This window comes from Pan paniscus, chromosome 9 (genome assembly GCF_029289425.2).
Source record: "Pan paniscus chromosome 9, NHGRI_mPanPan1-v2.0_pri, whole genome shotgun sequence".
Taxonomy (NCBI): domain Eukaryota; kingdom Metazoa; phylum Chordata; class Mammalia; order Primates; family Hominidae; genus Pan; species Pan paniscus.
This window is the reverse complement of record NC_073258.2, coordinates 126,585,663-126,608,014: the sequence shown is the minus strand read 5'-3', so window position 1 is coordinate 126,608,014 and position 22,352 is coordinate 126,585,663. Positions and strand designations below refer to the sequence as shown.

The 22,352-nt window shown below is 43.2% G+C and overlaps 2 protein-coding genes across 9 annotated transcripts in view; one reads left to right on the top strand and one right to left on the bottom strand.

Annotated features, from left to right (window-relative positions):
• The window catches only part of PUS3 (pseudouridine synthase 3), a 45,282-nt gene that overhangs the window by 15,473 nt on the left and 7,457 nt on the right, over window positions 1–22,352 (top strand). For 2 of the 3 annotated variants that reach the window (XM_055095056.2, XM_003819903.5), the window contains one exon: window positions 20,243–20,442. The gene's annotated coding sequence lies outside the window, so the exon portion shown is untranslated. Of the gene's footprint in view, window positions 1–20,242; window positions 20,443–22,352 lie in introns of those variants that run through there. The other variant, XM_063608862.1, reaches the window with a different exon arrangement.
• Window positions 563–20,319, bottom strand: DDX25 (DEAD-box helicase 25). Of its 6 annotated transcripts, none has more exons than XM_055095055.1 (12): window positions 20,182–20,200; window positions 18,353–18,419; window positions 18,034–18,078; window positions 17,422–17,557; window positions 15,344–15,436; window positions 15,129–15,231; window positions 13,154–13,268; window positions 12,143–12,320; window positions 6,411–6,648; window positions 4,851–5,013; window positions 2,278–2,466; window positions 563–837 (listed from the first exon to the last, which is right to left on the bottom strand). In XM_055095055.1, the coding sequence occupies exons 5-12, from the start codon at window positions 15,403–15,405 to the stop codon at window positions 776–778; spliced, it is 1,110 nt and encodes a 369-aa protein (XP_054951030.1). In that variant the 5' UTR covers window positions 15,406–15,436; window positions 17,422–17,557; window positions 18,034–18,078; window positions 18,353–18,419; window positions 20,182–20,200; the 3' UTR covers window positions 563–775. The 6 variants fall into 6 exon arrangements, with proteins under 6 accessions (XP_054951030.1, XP_034789888.1, XP_003819950.1 ...); XM_034933997.3 differs by lacking the exon at window positions 20,182–20,200 and adding an exon at window positions 19,051–19,455 and having other exon boundaries at window positions 563–1,557; XM_003819902.5 differs by lacking the exon at window positions 20,182–20,200 and adding an exon at window positions 19,051–19,455.

Sequence of the window (22,352 nt, the reverse complement as noted above, 5' to 3'; positions counted from 1 at the left end):
TTTAAATTCTTAAAAGCAAAAAACTTTTGCTCTCTAAAATGTTACTTCTTTAATAGGGTATGTGGGGTTTTTTTACCCTCCCCTGACTGCTTTTAAGAAATGCCCATAATACAGCCACACTTTTAGAGACTATGAAATAACTGATGAGGGAGTAAATCTTCTCTAATTTGAAGAGAAGCAAAATAGAAAAATACTCTGAAATTCTGTATGTCCCTTGAAACATTAAAGAAGTAAAATACTCTTTCTTTCAAATGCTTTCACTTTTTAAAAGTTTTCATCTGCACTTTCACTTAAGAACATGCATGTGCATGCATGGGGGAGTTTAAGGCGGGGAGCGGGGAAAGGCATAAATGGCTGGAAAGGGCACCTGTGAGTGAGGTCTGAGGACATGGGCTTTTTCCTACTCGCTCCGCTTCCAACATCAGCGAAGCTCTACCGCCCTCTTGTGACACAGTAAGATGCTCCCAAGAGGCACGATCTGCTCAGATTATATCAACCAAATCCAAAAACACCCCCACAGCCCACATTGAGACATTACCTGTACAAAGATTAGAATAAGAAATAATCTTGCCTTTTTTTTTATTCAAAATGATCACAAGCTTCACATCAATTTGGTTTCAAAAAGACCTCATGTCTTAAAACTAAGTACTGTGACATTTTGCCATCTGTGACAGTTTCACGTCGAAAAAGCCTCAACATAAAAAAACTACCTTCAAAACCCACTGAGACATTCTCACATAAACTAGGATACTGCACAAACAATAAAGTTCTTTCTTCAATAGTCAATCTTTTCAATTTCATCCATGTCTTCAGCGTTGAGTTGCTTAATACTGCTGTCTAAAAGAACAAAAGAGAACAGAACTAGTCTTATGTCAGGGTCTAAATGGAACTTCATTCCATCCATATTTCTGAAGACAGTGATACCTCGTATAAAAAGCCTTGGTATAGGAACATAAGGAAGGAAGGGTGCCAAAATCACTGACCAATACTAACTCAAACAGCATCAAATGCACCAGACCATGGAATGTATGTATCTAGATACGCTGGGGCAGAGAAGGCCAGAGTGGAAGTGAGGAGAGCCTGGGAGGGACTGAGGCTCTTCTACTGCAGTCACTTCCTGAGACCAGGGCCTTAGGAGCTCACCATAGTGACAGTGGCCTTAACGCATCTTCCTCACCCTGTCCTCCCCAGTTAGCCTAACACAGGGGCACTTAACCTACTTCCCTGAAAGGTCGGTGGATGTGCTACACTCAGTCTGCCAACCTGTGAAAATTATATTCCAAATGGCATGTGTGTGCCTGTGTGCACTTCCCTGGGGACAGCGCTTATTGCTTTCTACAAGGTTAAGTACCACTGTCCTGGAAGGTGTTCCTTCTCCCCTGCTCCCCAGCCACATCCATGGGCTTTGGGGCACAGGACAATTTGAACCATGGGACCTTTTGAGTTTCCATCAGAGAAATCTGCCAGTCCAGAGTTCCAGCAGGCCATCATCAGAGCCTGCCTTGTTTAGATGGGGGGCTGGAGGAAAGGTCGCGGACTTCAGAATTTAGGACTTTCCTGTTTGGGAGGGTGGGCAAGAGGAGGGAAAAAGCGTAAGTAAAAGAGGAGAACTGAAGAGAATCTTAAAGGATGTTACTACTTTGCTTAGGGAATTTCTTTATAAGATACGAAAATCTGCTTCTGTAATCTGCTCTGCCTTCACAAGATGTGAAATTCTGACTCCAGAATGAGTTATAACATGTAAATCTGAGCTCAAATTTTATTTTTTTGAGACGCAGTCTCGCTCTTTCGCCAGGCTGGAGTGCAGTTGTGCGACCTCAGCTCACTGCAACCTCCGCCTCCTGGGTTCAAGCGATCCTCCTGCCTCAGCCTCTCCAGCAGCTGAGACTACAGGCATGTGCCACCACGCCCAGCTAATTTTTGTATTGTTAGTAGAGATGGGGTTTTACCACGTTGGCCAGGATGGTCTGGATTTCCTGACCTCATGATCTGACCACCTCGGCCTCCCAAAGTGCTGGGATTACAGGTGTGAGCCACCACACCCGGCCTGAGCTCATATTAATTCTGTTTGATCAAAATAATTTTTAATTACCATATAAGCATTATTTAATCATCTGTCTCATATTAGAACCCTGGTCCTGTGAATTAGAAGCCTTCCAGCTCATGCATTCTGCTTCTACTACTCTCATGAGCCCCTGGACTCCAGCTCTCCAGCACACATCATCACTGTCAGACCGGCAGGTCTGTAGTTCATATTGTGAGGGTGGTGCTACTTACTAAAGTGGTCCTGGATTTTCATGAGCGAGGGCAGCTCATCCACTTCAATCATGTTGAAGGCAAGGCCTTTTTTCCCAAAGCGCCCCGTCCGCCCTATGCGGTGGAGGTAGGTCTCATAGTCCGGCTCCTCTCCTTGTTTTACAGGGAGATCAAAGTTCACAACAATTGTGACCTGCTTCACATCAATCCCTAGAAGAGGAAAAACACTGTAGGGTCCTGCAATGCTTTCCTCAGTACACGGGCCATTCAAGTACCACGTCTGCCAAGGGAATTCCTATTTATAGAGAAAATTTAGAAATCCAACCAGGGCTTATGTAATTGAGACAGGTACTTTGGTTAGGAAGTTTGCTTGCATGCTGTGATGTCTATGATGCTAGATGAGCGTGTCCATAGAGAATGCTACAGAAATGTAAATATACACAAGGCGTGTGCGTGTGTGTGTGTGTGTGTGTGTGTGGTGGAGAGGTGCACTCACCAAGCCCACAGAGCCACCCTCTCCTCTCTGCTCCTGCTGTGCCAAGTCCCCAGCAGGCCCCGTAGTCTCATACCCGCTTACCCATCATGGGGCTCTGGCTCTGCTCCATTTCATGGCTACTGTTCTGGTCAGGTCTGTTTAAGCCCTTGCCTCAGTGGTTACAACAACTTCCAGACTGGTTCCTCACCACTCTCTTCCCCTACTCCTCTCATCTCTCCTACGATGGTCACCACAGCAATGTCCAGCACACGTATGTTCAAAACCCACTGCCCAAATTGTACAGGAAAAGTACAAGCAATTCAAGACCGCAAGCCACCTAAAGTCTCATCTCTTTCTCTCCTGACTCTCAAATACAACACTCCAGTCAAGGTCTGGCCATTTCCTGAACAAACGTAAATTCTCATTCAACTGAACTGCTACCCTTCCTGCAAAACTTTTTTCTTTTTTTTTTGAGATGGAGTCTCGCTCTGTAATCCAGGTTGGAGTGCAGTGGCACGATCTTGGCTCACTGCAACCTCTGCCTCCCGGGTTCAAGCGATTCTCCTGTCTCAGCCTCCCGAGTAGCTGGGATTACAGGTGCCCATCACCATGGCTGGCTAATTTTTGTATTTTTAGTAGAGATGGGGTTTCACCATGTTGGTCAGGCTGGTCTTGAACTCCTGACCTTAAGCAATCCACCCGCCTCGGCCTCCCAAAGTGTTGGGATTACAGGCGTGAGCCACCGCACCCGCCCCTGCAAAACCCCTTTCAGATTGAAGGCTGCCTCAGAAGACTTCTGCACTTCCCCTCCCCACTGTACCTTCCTTCTCAACATTAACAAGCTGTCCGGGTCAGGATCCTTGCACTCCTTGTACTGTGCCTTGACCTAGAGCTCTCTGTGCCTTCCTTCCTCTAGGGTCTAGGGTTACGCTGTCCAATATGATAAATGTTAGCACCATGTGGCTATATTTAAATTAAATAAAATTAAAAATTCAGTTCCTCAATCACACTAGCCACATTTCAAGTGCTCAGGAGCTGATACGGCTAGTGGCTACCCACTGAAGAGCACAGAATAGAACATTTCCATCACTGCAGAAAGCTCTGTTGAATAGTGCCAGTGTAGAGAGGCAAGAGCCTAGGCTGTGAGCTCTTAAGGGATAGAGACATCATCCTTTTTTCAGGATACCTTTCCCAAGAGCAGAGTCAGCATCCACTCCTAGCATGGCAGGTTGTCAGTTCTCTGTGCTAAACTAAGAATGAAGTAGGAAATGTGGTTTGAGTATGGGATGCAAGCAATGATTTAGGAGGGATGAAGAAAGCCGGAAGGCCCTTCTCTTGAAAAAAAAAAAAAAAAAAAGGATTTTTTCACCAGTAGTCAACACTTTTAAGATTAGAAACTCCAGAGAGATGCTCAACATCATTAGTTATCAGAGAAGTGCAACTTAAAACCACAATGAGATCCCAGTATACAGCCACTAGAATGGTTAAAATTAAGAGTGACGTTAGCAATTGCTGGCAAGAATGCAGAGCAACTGGAAGCGTTTTACAGCTTCTTATAAAGCTAAACGCACCCCTATCATAGGGCCCAACAACCCCGCTCTTAGATATTTACCCAAGAGAAACGAAAGCATATCTCTAAATACAGACCTGCACATGAATTTTTGTTACTGCCTTGTTAAATATAGCCACAAACTGAAAGCAATCCAAATGTCCATCAACTGGTGAACAGATGAACTGTCAATAGAATACTATCAGCAATTAAAAGGAAATGAACTGCTGGTGCATGTAACAATACTAATGAAATTCATTAGTAGTATTATGAGCATTATGTCAGGTGGAGGAAGTTACACAAAGGCTATATACAGTATGATTTGATTCTGTGTCTCCAAAAATATGGAGACAGAAATCTGATCAGTAGTTGCCAGGGGCCATGGGATGGAAAGGGAGACTGGCTGAAAAGGAGTGTGAGGAAACTGGGGAGATGGAGATGCTCTGTATTTTGATGACAGTGATAGCTGCATGATTGCATGTTTGTCGAAACTCGCAAAACTGTACACTTAAAAGGAATGCATTTTATCATATGCAAATTAGAACTCAAGACCTGACTTTTAACACACACCTCGGGCGCAAACATTAGTTGTTATGAGAACCTTCTCTTTCCCATCCCGAAACCTCTGAATGATGGAAGCTCGCTGCTCCACGGTCAGCTCCCCGCTTAACAAAGACACCTGGTGGCCATCCTGTATCATCTCCACGGTCAACCACTTAGCGTTTCGACGAGTCTATGTAAAAAGGCAAAACCCAACACAGCACCCCAAGATTAAGCAAAGCAGCCTAGCTGTGCTTGTGACACCATGCATGCAGGGTGGGGGTGGGAGAGGGCTGCAGAGGAGTTGAGCTTCACCTCTCCCTCAGTCCTCCAGGGCCTTAAAATGTAGCAGGGCATCCTCCCTCTGCCTGTGTTTCTAAGCCTCACATCCTCTCCACCAGTCAGACCTCTGGCTTTCTCACGCATGAAATGGAGATAAATGTGCTACATCTGCCTCACATGTGCTATGATGACAAAATGATATCATGTAACAATGGCAACAACAGACACTCTAAGAGTGCTTGCTTCCCATGTGCCAGGCATCTGGCTGAAATCTTTATGTGCATTATGGTAAGGGTCATGTGTTTTCACAACAAATTAATGAAGTAGCAACCTAATTTCATTTAAAAAATTAAAAACAGGCCAGGTGCGGTGGCTCACACCTGTAATCCCAGCACTTTGGGAGGCCAAGGCGGGTGGATCACCTGAGGTCGGGAGTTCGAGACCAGCCTGGCCAGCATGGTGAAACCCCACCTCTACTAAAAAAATACAAAAATTAGCCAGGTGTGGTGGCAGGCGCCTGTAGTCTCAGCTACTCGGGAAGCTGAGGCAGGAGAATTGCTTGAACCCAGGAGGCGGAGATTGCAGTGAGCTGAGATCATGCCATTGCACTCCAGCCTGGGCAACAGAGCGAGACTCTGTCACAAAAAAATAAAAAATAAAAAAATAAAAAATAAAACAAATTAAAAATTAAAAACAGACAAAACTCCCAAAGCTTAAAAATGTTATGTAACTTGCCCAAGGTTGCATGGTTAGCCAGTGGCAGAGCTGAGCTTTCTTTTATTCTACAAATATGTTTTTGGTGCTGTCCACGTGCCAGATAGGTGCTGGTCTAGTGCAGTGGACATGGGAGTGAATGAGAGAGAGGAGACCCTGCTGTCATGAAGCTTGAAGTGTTTACGGGGTAGTGAGAAAATACAACAGATGAACATGAACATGAGAATGTCAGAAAGCAAAAAACAAACATAAAAATGGGGTGCTGTTAATAGTGAATAACATCCTTCACCTGATAAAGGGTATCTGTACAAGGTACAATAAACATAAGCTGAAATGGGGAAGCGTTAGAAGCAGTCCCTCTAAAAGAAGGCCCTGTGTTTAACATCACTTTGAAGATCCTATTCCATTACTTAACCTTTTTACGTTTCACCCATAAAATACAGGTAATTTCTGTTTAGAGCTGTTCTGAAGATTAAACTGGAGACACACAAGAAGTGCTGAACATGGTGCCTGGCTCTAGGGCACTTATTGTCGTCCCCCACCTCGGCCTGTAGGCATATCTGGGCTCGATGAAGACACATCCACAGAGTGTACCTGGCAGAAGATGATGGCCTGACCAATGGTGATGCTGCCATAAATGTTGCACAGAGCTTGGTATTTGTCTTTCCTGTGCTCACACAGCACGTAATATTGCCGGATGTTGTTCAGTGTGAGCTCCTCTTTGCGTAACTTGATAACATTAGGGTCAGGGATGATTCGCTCAGCAAAGTGCCACACAGAGTCCTCAAAGGTTGCTGAAAAGAGGAGCATTTGGCATTCGGAGGGTAGAGCTCTGTGATAGAGGAGAGAAGGCTGTCACCAAGCTGCCATCCCATCACTCTTCTTCAAGCACTTCATGCCACTGCCATCAGCCGCTGCACGCACCCCTGTTCCACGTGAGGTGCTGCCTGCAATGACCAGCTGTATCTCCAGGCAGATAGCCAAGGTCCTGCCCCTCCTTGCCACCAAGAATTTAGAAAAGTATATAAACAGAATGTGAAGCGTAGGGCAAAGTTTAGGTATATATTCTGGAGGGTCTGAGGTTTCTCATGCCAACTTCCTCCTTAGGAGAGGCAGACTCACGCAGCCACAAGAAGGGTAGACTAGATGCTCTTTATAGTTATAATCTCACACAAAGGTAAATGGAGATGAAGGAAACAGAGCCAGTTATTTGACAGCAGGCATTATATATCTTGGGAGGGAAAGAACAACCACAACTAACTTGATTCAGAATGGGAAGAACTAGATACAAATTAAAGGGGAGCAACAGGGGAAAGTACAGTGACTGAAATGTACCCATTCTGAACCCAGAATGAATACAGGGCTGATTCACATAAAGTTAAAAAACAGGTGAAATAAATCTGCGGAGTTAGCAGTTAGGATAGAGGCTAATCCTTGGGAAAAGAGAGGGACCAGTGAGCAGAAAGGGGTTATTAAGGAAATTCTAGGGTGCTGGTAAAATTTCATTCCTTCATCTGGGCTGCTGTTACAAGAGCATGGCTTCTGGTGATAAATCACTCAATGGTACACTTATCATTGGTGTATTTCTCTGTATATATTTCATATATCAATAAAAAGTTAACTTTTTAAAACAAAATAAATGAGAGAGACCAGAGGGAAATCGGCTCTTTTGAGAAGGAGACAGAGCACTTTGAGGAATAAACTGTTAGTGCTAAAAGAGAGTGAAAGAGACCATATAGTCCAGTGATTCTCAAACTCAATTTTAAGCCTAGGGTCTCGATCATCAAACAACAATCCGATAGACCTCTGGTCAATGATGTCAGACCGTCTACCTGTGTTATCTTCTCAGCTGCCCAAATCCCACTAATGTGATCATAAAAAGATAAAAAGAATCCACGAAAAACGTGGAGAATGGGAGAGAAGAAACTGGTGGATAAGTTATCTAAATACATTTTTGGAAGACGGAAGGGGTGGTAAATGAGAAAGTGGATGAAGCTACACCATGAGCACTGCAGAACACAGAGTTGATGAAAACGCAGCTAACTGTTCCCTCAGAACCACCGGGAGGTCTAGGAGCTGTGAGCTCCAGGAACCAGAGAATCAGGGGGAAAGAACTGAAAACAGGACATATGTTAGAAAACATGAGGAAAACTCTGCATTCCACATGCTAGAGCCTCTTGGCCACCTGCTGGGTCACGATCCTGCATCTGGAGAAAGATGGCACAAGGATTTATATCCTAAGGCTTGGGCCATTTTACTGGGATAAATATTGTGGAGAAGTAGTCTAGTTTGAAGCTTAGTGAAAGTTTAAGAGTTTGGATTGTTATTCACAAAGAAAAAATGTATACAATACATAAGGAAAGAAAACCATGGCTGTTCTGTAGAACACACTGGATTTTGAAGACTTAGTATGAAAAAAGAATGTAAAATATGTCATTAATAATTTTTATATTGATTAACTTGTTGAAGAGATATTTTGATACAATGGGTTAAATAACATATATTTATTAATTTCATCTCTTTCTTTTTGGATGTGGCTATTAGAAAATTTAAAATTATACATGTGGCTTGTATTAAGTTTCTGTTGGACATCACTGGTTTAACCTGTTTTAAGCAAATGGAAGGAAGACTATAACAATGGACGGCTGATCAACCAACATAAATGCTCTAATTATTACTTAATATTCTCTTGAGTATAAAATAAAAGAGACTTTCTTAGAAAGCCCTTTTTGGGGCCACGCATGGTGGCTCACACCTGTAATCCCAGCACTTTGGGAGCCTGAGGCGGGTGGATCACTTGAGGCCAGGAACTTGAGACCTGGCCTTGAACTTAATGTCACCCGGATATCCAGGCTTTTGTTTATGACCATTTTTTGGTCATAAACAAACTGGCCAACATGGAGAAGCCCCATCTTTACTAAAAGTACAAAAATTAGCTGGGTGTGGTGGCGCGTGCCTGTGATCCCAGCTACAGCTACTCTTGAGGCTGAAGCAGGAGAACTGCTTGAACCCAGGAGGCAAAGGTTGCAGTAAGCCATGGTGGCGCCACTGCACTCCAGCCTGGGTGACACAGTGAGACTCCGTCTCAGAAAAAAAGAAAGCCCTTTTTCACTACTAAATATTTCCTGGAGTTTTGAATTTTTCATCTGCTATTATATAAAACAAACCAACTTATTGGTAAGGGGATGACAAGAAGGGAACCTCCTTTGATCTCTGCTGAAAATCATTTTAAATAGGAAGGCTGAGGCAGAAAATACGTATAAGCAGCAGGTGGATCCCCCTACTTTAGGTAGCTAGGCCTGTGGAAGCAGAAGATTAGATGTTTATTCTGTGCAGAAATTCCAGATTTGGGGATACAAGCCTTAGTAGAAAGTGGGGGCAAAACATATGGCTGAAAAGAGGAGATCAAGTGAAAATATGCATACCGAATGGGACGGCCCTCTCAGCCTGTTCCCCTGCCTTGCTCCCAGAATGTCAGCAACCAAGGGTCTATCCCCCAGAAAAGAGAACAGAGACATTACATAGTCCTAAAGACCTCCAGATGACAATCGTCACACAGTAGGGCTTCCCAAGTGACAGCCCCAGCCATGCACACAGAGCTGTCCACTGGAATTGTAGCTTCTCACCCTAGATCATGAAAGGCTAGCCAAGTGTCAGCACATATAAAGAGGAACGTTCTGCTGTGAAAGAGGCTGTAGCAAACAAAAAGGAAACTTGGATAATTCACAATGTTAAAACAGAAAAAATTTTTAAATACTAGAATTAATGTTCTCAGAGAGACAACAGAAGATACTGCATCTGTAATGCACGAAGAGGAAGACCACCACCAGTGTGATTGAGACAGACAGAAACGGAATGCTCAATGACTGTGTTATTTTAATGACAAATGGAAGGAAACACACAACAAAATAATAACCCTGTGTATGATTATTTCTTCTATTTTATATCATTTTTTTTTTGGATTGTTATGATTGTGTCCCAGATGGGCTCTCTAAAAAGCTGGTCACTTTGGGGAAAGAGATAACTGAAGAAATTTTCCCAGAACTGGCAGGCCCAGGTTTTGAGAATGAAAGGGTGCAGTATGTGTCTAGTATGATGAATGAAAAAAGACCTGAACCAAAGTATGTCACTGAAAAGTTTCAGAATACCATAAAGAAAGAAGACTCCAAAGGCTTCTCACGAGACAAAAAAAAAAGGTCATAAACAAAAGCTTGGAGATCAGGGTGACATTAAACTTTTCAGTAACAACAGTGGAAGCTGAGGATATTAATTATATATTAAAGTTATTTTTAAAAACTTTTCTGTTTTCAACATTTCTCTGAATTGAGAGAGAGAATGACACAGGATTCCTATCCGGGCAAACTATTAGTCAAAAGATCAAATTTACAGGTACAATAAGGACATCTTCAGACATGTAAGGGCTGAAAAATGAATCTCTTTTATATTGTTTTTCAGGAAGGCATTAGAAAATATACTCCAGCATACTGAGGAAGTACTCCAAGAAAAACGACCCAAGATATAGGAGATTTAAAACTTAAGTGAGCAAAGGAAAGACCCATGATGACAGCTGTACAGCAGATCTACCAGACTGAAGCTGGAGAGAGGGAGCTTGGAATATTGGCAGGAAAAAAGAGAAATGGATGGATTTTTTTTTTTTTTTTTAAATGGAGTCTTGCTCTGTCACCCAGGCTGTAGTGCAGTGGTGTGATCTCGGCTCACTGCAAGCTCCGCCTCCTGGGTTCACGCCATTCTCCTGCCTCAGCCTCCCAAGTAGGTGGGACTACAGGAGCCTGCCACCACGCACAGCTAATTTTTTTGTATTTTTAGTAGAGATGGGGTTTCACCGTGTTAGCCAGGATGGTTTCAATCTCCTGGCCTTGTGATCCGCCCATCTTGGCCTCCCAAAGTACTGGGACTACTGGCGTGAGCCACCGTGCCCAGCTGAGAAATGGATGGATTTTTAAATTTTATTTTACTATTTGGAGATATCACAGACATATGACACATACGATAGAATAGCTAAGGAAAAATTAAAGATCCTTACACAGTGATACTAACAAAATGAAAATAAAAGCAAAAGCAATGATTACTTCTAGAAGAAAAAGCTTTACAAGAAAAACAGCCCTTTATATTAGTGCCATCTGTATCTGCGGGCTCTGCATCTGTGGATTCAAACAACTGTGGATCAAAAATATTTGGAAAAAATTGTGCTCGTACTGAATGTATATGGACTTTTTTCTTGTCATTATAAATAATCTAGAAATGATTTAAAGTACACAAGAGGATGTGTATAAGTTACATGCAAATACTACAACATTTTACATCAGGGACTTGAACATCCACAGATTTTGGCATGTGCAAGGGGTCCTGGAACCAATCCCTTGTGGATACGGAGGGGCAACTGTAATTATAATAATACGCTGTTTGGCTCAGCGTGAACAATACTTACACTGTCACATGATATCAATACTGACAGTCACTGTAACCTAATTCATGACATAATTACAGAGAGGTGACGGGGGGATAGGAAAGGTAGAATGGGTGGTGTTTTCAAAGAACTCAATTCCCACTTCCTATAATGGGAAATCAGTTGACAATGACTATACAGCAGGAACAGCAGTATGAAAATATTATTTAAAAGTATGAAGGTTAATATCAGAAAAGAGAAGTATTCTCTTCAGGTTGGAGCAAGGGGTTACTGTTTTTCATTACAAGTCTTTCAATACTAATTGAATTTAACATTGAGTATGTAATACTTCATTAAAAAATACGTGATACAGATTCCTAAATCCCACTTACAGAAACTCTCATTCAGTAAGTCTGAGGCTGCGTCCGGTAATCTGTAGTTTTAAATCCCTCAGGTGATCCTGATAGAGAGGCCTAGGAAAATGACACGGCTTTTTACAAATTAGGGGGAAAGTCAGGACTAGATTACCAGTCTCCTGATCCTACATTACTGTGTCCTCTACTCTAACTCAATTATCCATTGTATTCTCACTAGGCTTTAACAGATCCTCTTTAGAATTTTGGCCAAAATATAGAACATATTGGCAAATTTGGTGCAGATGCACTATATATTAATAGAGTCCATCTGTAAGCTGTGTTGCAAAGTAAAGCACTCAAGCAAGATTACAAACTGAAGAAGCTGGAAAACTATAGCAGTCTGAGAGACCCTTGAACTGGTGAAAATAATGTAAAAACTCAAATTTATTTTAGAGGTGAAGGTGGTGAGGAGTTAAGCAATAAAGATAATGTGGAGGAGTAAACAAATGAAATTCCCCATCTGGACAGAAGGCTGAGGAAGAGAGGAAGACTCTGAAGATTACCTTTGAATACGAATACTATGATCTGAGAATCCTTGAGTGTCAATCATCACATCTGCTTCATCCAGGACAAACACACGAATCTTAGTCAAATCAATCAATTTTAGTTTAAAACACCAATCTAGGACAGTCCCAGGAGTGCCAATTATAATCTGTTTAGTGATGTCGGTGCCTCTGGGAACTGGGGAGAAAAGGGTTTTAAGCACTCCTTCAGATGCAAACAACTCCAACAGGTCACAGTTCAGGGCAGTGCAATATAAAACTCATAAGCAAAAATACAGTTTGTAATAATTTTCCAAGTGGAAACCCTGAGGGTCATTGTGGTTTTTGATTCTGCAGAATTTTTAGGATAAATTTCTGACTTTTTCTTAACTGTGAAAAATGGCACTTCCCCAAACAGAAAACAACCAAAATGTCCATCAATAGGTTACATTAAATAAATCATGAAATATTGGGCAGCCAGTCAAAGGAACAAACAGTATGAAAAAAAAGTCCTTCTATTTTTGTAAACACTCAGTGAAAACAAATATAAATATGGGCATTTGTATGTGCTTGTATGAGCTCAAAAAAAAAAAAAGCAAAAAACAAAGGCTTGCCTGTTTACTATGTGATCTTTGGGATTACGTTTCTGGAAGGCAATGAAGAACAACTTTCACTTTTAATCTTTTTGTCTTTTAAAGTTTTTTCCCCATTATAAGCTTATAATAGTTTAATGAAAAATCCAAAAATAAAAGCTGTCCTGCACAAAACAACCAAGTGTTGAATTACGGACAAAGGCATCCTCTTGCAGGATGTGGAAATGATGTGGCTAACATTTAGTGGGTCCTTACTACGTGCCAGGCATTGTGTACAATGCTTTACCAACGTCATCTCAATTCTAATAACAACTCTATGACATGAGTGGTATTATTTCCCCCATTTAGAGATGAGAATGCCAAGAAGTTATATAAAATGCTTATTAGTGGTGAAGCCAGGATTTGAAAAATCAGCCAGGACTGGCTTACTGGTACATACTTCGATTCCCTCGAATGGCATACATCACTTGAACATCCACACAGAATTTTCCCATCTGCTCAACCACACGGCCAGTTTGCAGAGCCAATTCATAAGTAGGAGCTAGGCAGAGGCACTGTGGGATAGAGAGAGAAGAGGGGAGGAAAAAGGTTCTTACAGGCATCTTTCAAATTTCAACTACAATAAAAATTTGTACAGGGAGAGGCACAGAAAGGAAATTGAAGGTTTTGGTTGAATGAAATATTTTAATTGGATACAGTTTAATAGTTGACAGATTTGAGGTGAATGTTGAGTATGAGAAGGGGAAGGGGCCAAGGAATGGAGAAACAGCTACCTTTTACATATTCCTCTCTAAAGGGTTATTTAGAAACACAAGTTACTAGTCACCCTTTTTGGAGTGGGGGAGGCATAGGAGGGGGAAGAATGGGATGTAGGGAAGCTGGGAATCAATGAATGCAAGGCAAATTACAGTTTGAGCTCTATCCAATAGCCTCTCATTTGCTATTAAAAGTCTGTCTATTTTTGAGGTTGGGCACGGTGGCTCACACCTGTAATCCCAGCACTTTGGGAGGCTGAGGTGGGCGGATCACCTGAAGTCAGGAGTTCGAGGCCAGCCTGGCCAAAATGGCAAAACCCCATCTCTACTACAAACACAAAAAAATTAGCCAGGCGTGATGGCGGGTGCCTGTAATCCCAGCTACTCGGGAGGCTGAGGCAGGAGACTCACTTGAACCCGGTGGGGCAAAGGTTGCAGTGAGCCAAGATCATGCCACTGCACTCCAGCCTAGTTGACAGGGTGAGACTCCATGTCAAAAAAAAAAAAAAAAGACTGCCTATTTCGGGAACACTCCTTGCTTGATCCAATCTGTTTATATTAGCTATATCTTTACAATACATAATATGATATATATAACATAATATAATACATAATAGGCAGAATATTCCCCCAAACTCTGTTATTCCATACTCCATAAAAATGGTGGTTGCTGATGAATAAAGATGCTGATGGAAAAAACCGGTAATATCTAATGCACTTATATGTGTCAATTAGGAATCTGTGATAGGGAAACATAGCCAAAGGGCTAAAAATATCTTTCCCACACATTTTTCAAAATGTGCTCAAACATAACTTATCCTACATAATTTTTATTGATAATATCAAACCCTAAACATAAATTTCACTGAACTTGTCTAAAATGCGTAAGATTTCCTATGCCTTACCTATAGCTGACCTGGCTGATCAGAGTGGAGGCTTACTGAGAGAGCCTTGGTATTCCCCACAGCACTTAATGCATATGGGTACTCAGCTTGTCAAGCAAATAGGGAGAGACGACCAGATACTTTTCATGAGTGGAAACTACACTAGGAGAATGGTAAATCGGGTACCAGTGCCAGTCTTGACTCAGCCACTCTCTGGGGACCTCAAGAAAGACACTTCCCTCTCCAAGCATCAGCCTCCTCCTCTGCTAGAGTGAGGTGGACTACCTGACCTTCTGGTCCTGCAGTTAGATGGCTATAATTATTGCATGCTTAATTTATGCCAGGCACTGTGCTAAAAACGTAAATTAATTCATTAAATCCACATGATGACTTTATTCAATGTTTAATGAGTGGTTTCTACAAGCCAGGCACTGTGCTAGGTATTAGGATTTAAGGGTGAACAGATCAACTATGATACATTCCTTTACAGATGCTATCTTTACAGACAAGGATTAACAGACTCAGATTTATTAACTTGCCTAAAACATTCAGTTAGTAAGTGGGAGGCTAGCATTGAAACCACTCAAGACTATAAAGCCTGTCCTCTCCATCACTGTCCCATGCTGCTACCCAATGCTCTATGATTTTATGAAAACATGTCTTTTCTAAATATTTCATCACCATAGTAACCATATCATTGCACAGGAATATCACCTATTACTAAATTAGCACCGGTAGTGCAAGCATTCCCAGTCTTCTCTCAGCCTTCCCTTACCTGTGGGAACAATTCCAAGGCATTAACTCTGCTTAACATTGCCAACACAAATGCCGCTGTCTTTCCTGTTCCAGACTGGCTCTGTGCTATGAGGTTCTGGGGTCTGTAGAAAAGAGAAGACCACTGGGCATAAACTGAATACAAGAGAGTGGACATAAACTGAAAATAAGAAACTAAACATAACCAAGTAGAATACCACTACCCTGGAAACTCACGGATGTGCCAGCATCATAGGGAGAGCCATCTCTTGGATTTTAGATGGCCTATTAAATCCCATTGCATAGATTCCTTTTAGTAACTCTTCCTTTCTGTCAAAAAAAAAAAATCAAACACTTACAGATTATAGTTGGTCAGTAGCATCAGAAATACATACCTGAAAGGTGCATTTCTAAATTAAGTCACTTTGCAGCTGAGCTTTAAAACTAGTATTTGGAGATAGATCATTCATACCTCAACTTCCAAACATAAACAATCACGCCTGTAGAGCTGGACCACTAAATAATAAGCTACGCCATAAGCCTAGGCGAAGGACAGTGGTAAAGGCCTTAAGTCAAACCTTCTGTTGAACAAAGCAAAAAAGGAAAAACTCATCGCATAAAAAGAATATATCTGCTTGCCAAGAGAGTTATATTTTCTGCCTAAGCAGAAAACTAAGTGACATTTACTGTTTTGTTCCTTTTCACGAACGATATTGACGTTTTTAACAGTAATTTTCAGAGAAGACAAATTTTTATTTAGGTGATTCTTATATTAGTTCTTTCTAGGAGTAGAAGACACAATATTACTCCATCCTTCTGAGGCAATATTTTAAAATGCAGCTTTCCTGAGGGTCTTAAGAAAAATGCCAGAATGAGGATAAATCAAGTGGACTACAACACTTCAACTTTTTTTTTTTTGAGACGGAGTCTTGCTCTGTCGCCCAGGCTGGAGTGCAGTGGTGCGACCTCAGCTCACTGCAAGCTCCACCTCCCGGGTTCACGCCATTCTCCTGCCTCAGCCTCCCGAGTAGCTGGGACTACAGGCGCCCGCCACCACGCCTGGCTAATTTTTTGTATTTTTAGTAGAGATGGGGTTTCACTGTGTTAGCCAGGATGGTCTCAATCTCCTGACCTCGTGATCCGCCCCCCTTGGCCTCCCAAAGTGCTGGGCTTATAGGCGTGAGCCACCGCGCCCGGCCAACACTTCAACTTTTAATGACATGCACATTTGTGTGTGCTTAATTGGTAGAGGACTGGTAGCCCATCTTAAATCATGGGTAGGCTTCTTCTACCATTTAGAAAATGTCTGGGAACTAGGATTTTGGATTTTTACCCTTTACATAAGTAGGTTTCAGTGCTTTTCTCGTTCTGTAAAAATACATTTTTTAGCGTCAAATGATAAATCCCTAAGGAATGCAAACCCATTTGGGAAAGTTATTCAGTTTAATATCATTTGAAACAAAATATAATCAGGAAAGTAAAAGTTTGTGACTTATCTATAGTGGGTGAAGGCGGATGTCTGGGTCATCAGAATCTGGGTTCTGATATGGACAGGGGCAATCTGGCTGTGCCTAGCTTAGCTATCTATCCCCCTGAGCACTGCAGGATGAAAATATCTTACTATCAAAAATGTTCTCAATTTGCCAGGCAACTTGAGTATCCTAATGTTCTTCTTTAGAATATCCTTTTTTTTTTTTTTTTTTGAGACGGAGTCTCACTCTGTCACCCAGGCTGGAGTGCAATGGTGTCTCGGCTCACTGCAACCTCTGCCTCCTGGGTTCAGGCGATTCTCCTACCTTAGCCTCCCGAATAGCTGGGATTACAGGTGCACGCCACCATGCCCGGCTACTTTTTGTATTTTTAGTGGAGAGGGGGTTTTCCCATGTCGGCCAGGCTGGTCTCAAGCTCCTGACCCTCGGGCGATCTGCCTTCCTCAGCTCCCAAGTGTTGGGATTATAGGAATGAGCCACTGTGCCTGGCCTGAGCTATATTTTGATTGCATGGAAAATGTACAAATCTCACTTTAATACTGAATATTAAAAATTAACTGGGCGTGGTGGTGCATGCCTGTAGTCCCAGCTACTCGGGAGGCTGAGGCAGGAGAATCGCTTGAACCTCTAAGGTAGAGCAGTGAGCTGAGATCGTATCACTGCACTCCAGCCTGGGGGACAGAGTGAGACTGTCTCAAATAACAAAAACAAAATATTGAATATCAGAAAACAAAGAGGAGATCCTGATGGTTTTTACTATAAGCAGATGCGTTTGTTCTGTGGTTTTCAGCATTTTTCCCATATTAAAAGAGTAAAAATACTCACAGCCGCAGCTCTTCAAATGTCTTTACTGAGTAAAGTGGAGAGCTGGGATCCTTCTGTAAAACTTCCACACGGTGACTGGATTCTACTAAGGATTGATGGATTAACTTGTTTAAGAGTGAATTAGCTGCCAAATCCACTAGAAAAGCAAAAATAAAAAAGAGGACATCAAGCTTCCTGAATGACATCAAATAAGTTGCTCTTTCTCTTTCAGTGGTTGTATACCAAGCAATTGCACCTACGCTCATTTTTCCTCTAAAAGAGGGTTCCAGAAAGAATGATATAGCACTGAGGATTCGTTCTTTATGAGGATTCAGTTTCTTACGCTCTGTTACTTCACCATCCTCTAACTTCAAAGTAGCCTAAGTCCATCTCCATGAGACCAAATCCTTGACAGATGGAAGTTCTGAACCCAATCCCTGCATATTACATTTCAACTTCCTTTAAATAAATACACCTTACTCCTAATTTAGTGTGTCTCCTGATAGTCACTATAAGAAAACAGAAGCAAAGACAGGCCTTTTCCAATTGAGATTATATTATTCACTCACACTATTAAAGTTATAAACGGAAACAGAATGCTAGTAGATACATGCAAATGAATTCATCTCCTACCTACATCTTCTTCATCATCTTCATTGATGTTATTAATAGAACCATCTGGAAAGGATGGAAGAGAAACAATACAAGTAAAGACAAATGCTGAGCAGAAATGTAAAGCATGCTATTCAATTTTTTCTTCCTGACTCTTCAGTGTCTACTGGCAAGAAGAGTCATTTCATGGAGGAATGGACGAAACGATTGGGAAGGTAATGGAGAGTGTTGAATGTCACACTAATGAATCCGCGGTGTTTCACTTGGCAGGGACGTGATGAAAGCAAAGCAATACTTTTTAATCATTGAGGTCGCTCTGCTTTGCCCTAACAGCACTCACCTATGTTTCGGACTGCAGTACTCTTAATACCCCAAAGGTTCTTCTGGGGGTGGCTGAGGTTTGAAAACTATTGAGAGACACAAATTTCAACCAATATTAGGATGCAAGCCCTCAAGCAGCCCAGTGCTTCCCTACCACAGGGGCTGGGAGGGATTCAGGGAAGGACACCCGGGTATTGCTTCCTTTGCAATATTAGGTAGCAGCAGATTCCTTTCAAGGTTGGGTTTCCTGTATGAGTTACCCTAAAATTGGAGATTTTCTGTATTCCCTGTACATGCAGTTTCTCTTTCCTAGGCCTCTAGTTTAGAGTTGGGCAGTACTTGGGGCTCACGGCACCAACAAGGAGAGGGTGGCTAGGAAAGTGCGCTGGCAAATGGATGGAAGCGAGGTGAGGCTTAATGGGCAAATGGGCAGAGTAGAAAACTCGGGGTCTAGCTGGGACTACCAGCTGCGTTCCCACCCTGGATTTCCAGGGGTCGTCATTTTTGCCCTTTCTAACCAAAGGTCTTGCCTCTCGTGGGGGTGGGGACGGGGTCTCCCTCTGTGGCCCTCTTCCAAACCCTTCCCGCATCTCCCCTCCAGCATCTGACGCCCCACTTCGAACGCTCGCGGGCTCTCCCTCCCCTCCCAGCCGATCTCCCTCTGCGAGTGGGAGCTCCACCCCCGCGGCTGTGGCCCCCCGGCTCGGTGGCGGTTACGTGGCTGTTCAGCCGCTCGCTCTCCGCCGCCCCTGCGTCGCCTCCCCACAGTAACGACGCCATGGCTGCGATTGCTGCTCCCGCCCCCAGCACGTGCTTCCACCACCGGCGCGAGGCGGTGCTGGCCCCATCCGCTGGCCAATGGGCTTCCTTAGGGGGCAGGCGTCCGCGTCCGCGCCCGCGACCACCGCGGTGCGGCGCGCAGGCGCTGGAAGGCTGGGTGGCGCGCGGAAGGGGCGGAAGGCAGAGAGCGGGGCGGGGGGCAGAGAGCGGGGCGGAGGGCAGAGAGCGGGGCGAAAGGGCGCGGACCGGAGGGCAGAGGGGGCAGCTTCCGCAGAGTGGAGAGCGCCCCCCGCGCCGCCCCGCGGCCCGCCGCTCACACAGCCCTCCAGGCGGGAGCCCCCCGGACTCCCCGCCGCGCTTTACGCCCCGTGTCGGTTTCCCTGGAAATTTCCGCCTCCACATCACAAGATGTCAGAAAGGTTAGCGAATTGGTTAGGAAAGTGGAGACAAAATCTGATGAATTTGATATGACGAATGACCTCGAATGCCACAGTTGCGGAAAGGAAGCAGAACTGTTCAAGCTCTAACTGCTGTTCCTGCCCTAGATACCTGTGATATTCCACATAGGCTTTTTAAAGCTTTTATTCTGAAATGTGGTCTCTTGTTAAAAACATTACCTTTCGGTATAACCTCTACGTCCTACATGCGTTTGCATAATCCGGTATAGATCCCTGGATCCCTGGTACTAATGATTTAATGACCGCTCAATTTGGACGAAAGAACCAAATTCCACCTCCCCCCCGCCCCCCAGTTTTCTAATTGTAATTTTGAGATTTTGATCAGCATTTCTGGAATTGGGGGCAAAAATACAAAAACCCACACAAAACTGCAGTCATGATCTCTCCGTGGTGCTGAAGCAACGCTCCCCGCTCTGTTCGGTCACTCTCAGGGCACCTAGTCGTTTGTTTTGAGATTATCATATTCATTTCAGCTTTTAATTTGAATTCTAATAGTAAATGTTTTTGTCTCTCAATGGTAAGTTTCTTCTCATTTAACTAGGTATAAAATCGAGCCAAGATCTTCAATCTTTTAGTTTTCGTATAAGGATAGCAGAATTTGAAAAATTACCTTTTTTCTATTATTTTAGCGTAGCACTACAATTCCTCCTTTTATTGCTGTCCTGCCACAGGCCCAGATTCTGCCCTGTGGGTGGAGAAACGGTAGCTGGACTAGAAAACCTGAGGTAGATTCTAGCACCAAGCTCGGTTCTCAGAACTACATTTCCCACAAACTTGGACTACACCTCCCATGAGGGCTCGGGCGCGTGCGCAGAAGACGCACAGTGACAGCTTCCTGTCTCGGAAACGCGGCGCGGCCGGCTGCCGGAAAGTAAGTGTGGGATTTTTGGAGTGGGTTACTTTCTGGGTTCCACAGGGGAAGGGACAAATGGACACACTGCTGAACGGTTGTCTGTTGTCTTCTTTTTGCCCTCTTTCACATACTTTGGTCTTTTCAGGAAAGCATTGCCGTATGGAAATGAGACCTCGCTTAAGACCATGTATTTTTCTTTTGTGCCTGGTACTTTCTGGAGCTCTCGGTGGAAACTCGCCGCAGTAGGGTCGTCTTTAATTCCGTTGTGACGGGAGCTTCAGTGGTACTTGTACTGTGGAGTACAAAAGTGCTCTGCTGCCCCACTTAGAATTGGGTGCTCATAAAACAGTAGAAGTTGAGAACCCAGGAGTATGTGGGAGGCTGTGGCAGCAATTTTCAAATTATTTTGGGGATTGCCTTACATACAGACCACGATTGCTTTCTAGTGATCATAGTGCGTGTCTGCTAATCCTTTGGACAGTACTCCCTCTTCTTCCCTTTGGATTAATATAAAGTTTATCAAGAGGAATGCTATTTATGTGTTAACCCACTGGTTCCTGAGATTAGGACTTTTTTTTTTTTTTTTTTTAAAGACTGTCGCCCAGGCTGAGTGAAGTGGCGTGATCACTGCTCACTGCAGCCTCTACCTCCTGGGCTCAAGCGATCCTTCCACCTCAGCCTCCAACTAGCTGGGACTGCAGGCGTGCGCCATCTTGGCAGCCTAGTTTTTAATTTTTTAATTAACACACGGTCTCGCTGTGTTGCCCAGGTTGGTCTCGAACTCCTGGCTTCGAGCGACCCCCCTCCCCCCCGCCACCACCCCGTCTTGGCCTCTCAAAATGTTGGGATGACAGGCGTGAGCCACGGCGCCTGGCCCAATGTATGGAACATCTGGTGATGGCCGTTTTAGTTTGTAATTGGTGCTTAGGGGACACACGAATTCCCTCTCTGTGGTTACTTCGCAGCCCTGGCCAGGGTGTTACTTTAAACGTCTGCTTGGGAACTCCTGCACTTCACCCTGAATTAGGGTAAGGTGTGCTGGAAAAAGAACTGTAGTGTACCAAGTCCTGTTTTTGCCACAAATCTGCCTTATGACCAACTAGACTCACTCCCTGGCCTAGTTCTTTAGTTAGCACGGGAGTTGAACTTTGGAGACTTTGGTAATGTTGGACTTTGAGATCCAAATAGTCACTGGAGTGTTTTGCATGTTAAAATCACCATGTAATTTTTGACCTCATAAAAAGTCGAGGTATAAATACAAATTACCTTTAATCCCACTACTCAAGTTAGGTTTTGATCTTTCCCTGTGTGTACGGAGATCATCCTGTATAGTTTATGATACATTCATGTCACTTAATTTTCACCTTCCCATATTACTTTCCCAAGATTCCCAATGACTATTTAATATTCTAATGTCTTTAAAGACATTTACTATTCCACTGTTGGTGGACAGTTTGCAGTTTCTACTTTTTTGCGGTGAGTATATCCTACATGTACCTGAGTCGTTGATTACTTCTTTTCCAGACAAATGCCTAACAAATAGAACTGGGTGAATGTGTGAATTATGTGGCTTTAAATGTTACGGGGAAAATGATTTTCGCAGATAGTAACGGTCAAGGTCATTCACCTTTATGTTAGAGCTTTTTCTCTGTGAACAAGCAAACTGTGCTATCATTCTTCTGGCCTCTGGTGTTAAAACTGACAACTTTCAGATTTTAGATGGTCCCCGTTGGGTCAGAAATATCAAGAACAGATAAATTACAATTTAAGGTGAGCAGAATTCCTATTTTGATCTGCACCCAAACAGGCTAGGTTCATATTGGTATTTATGTTTGCATCTGATTCCAGATGTTACTAGTTTGAATTTCTACTGGAGTAGGAATACCCTTCCAAATGATGCATAATTCCTACAAAAATCTCAGGGGCAA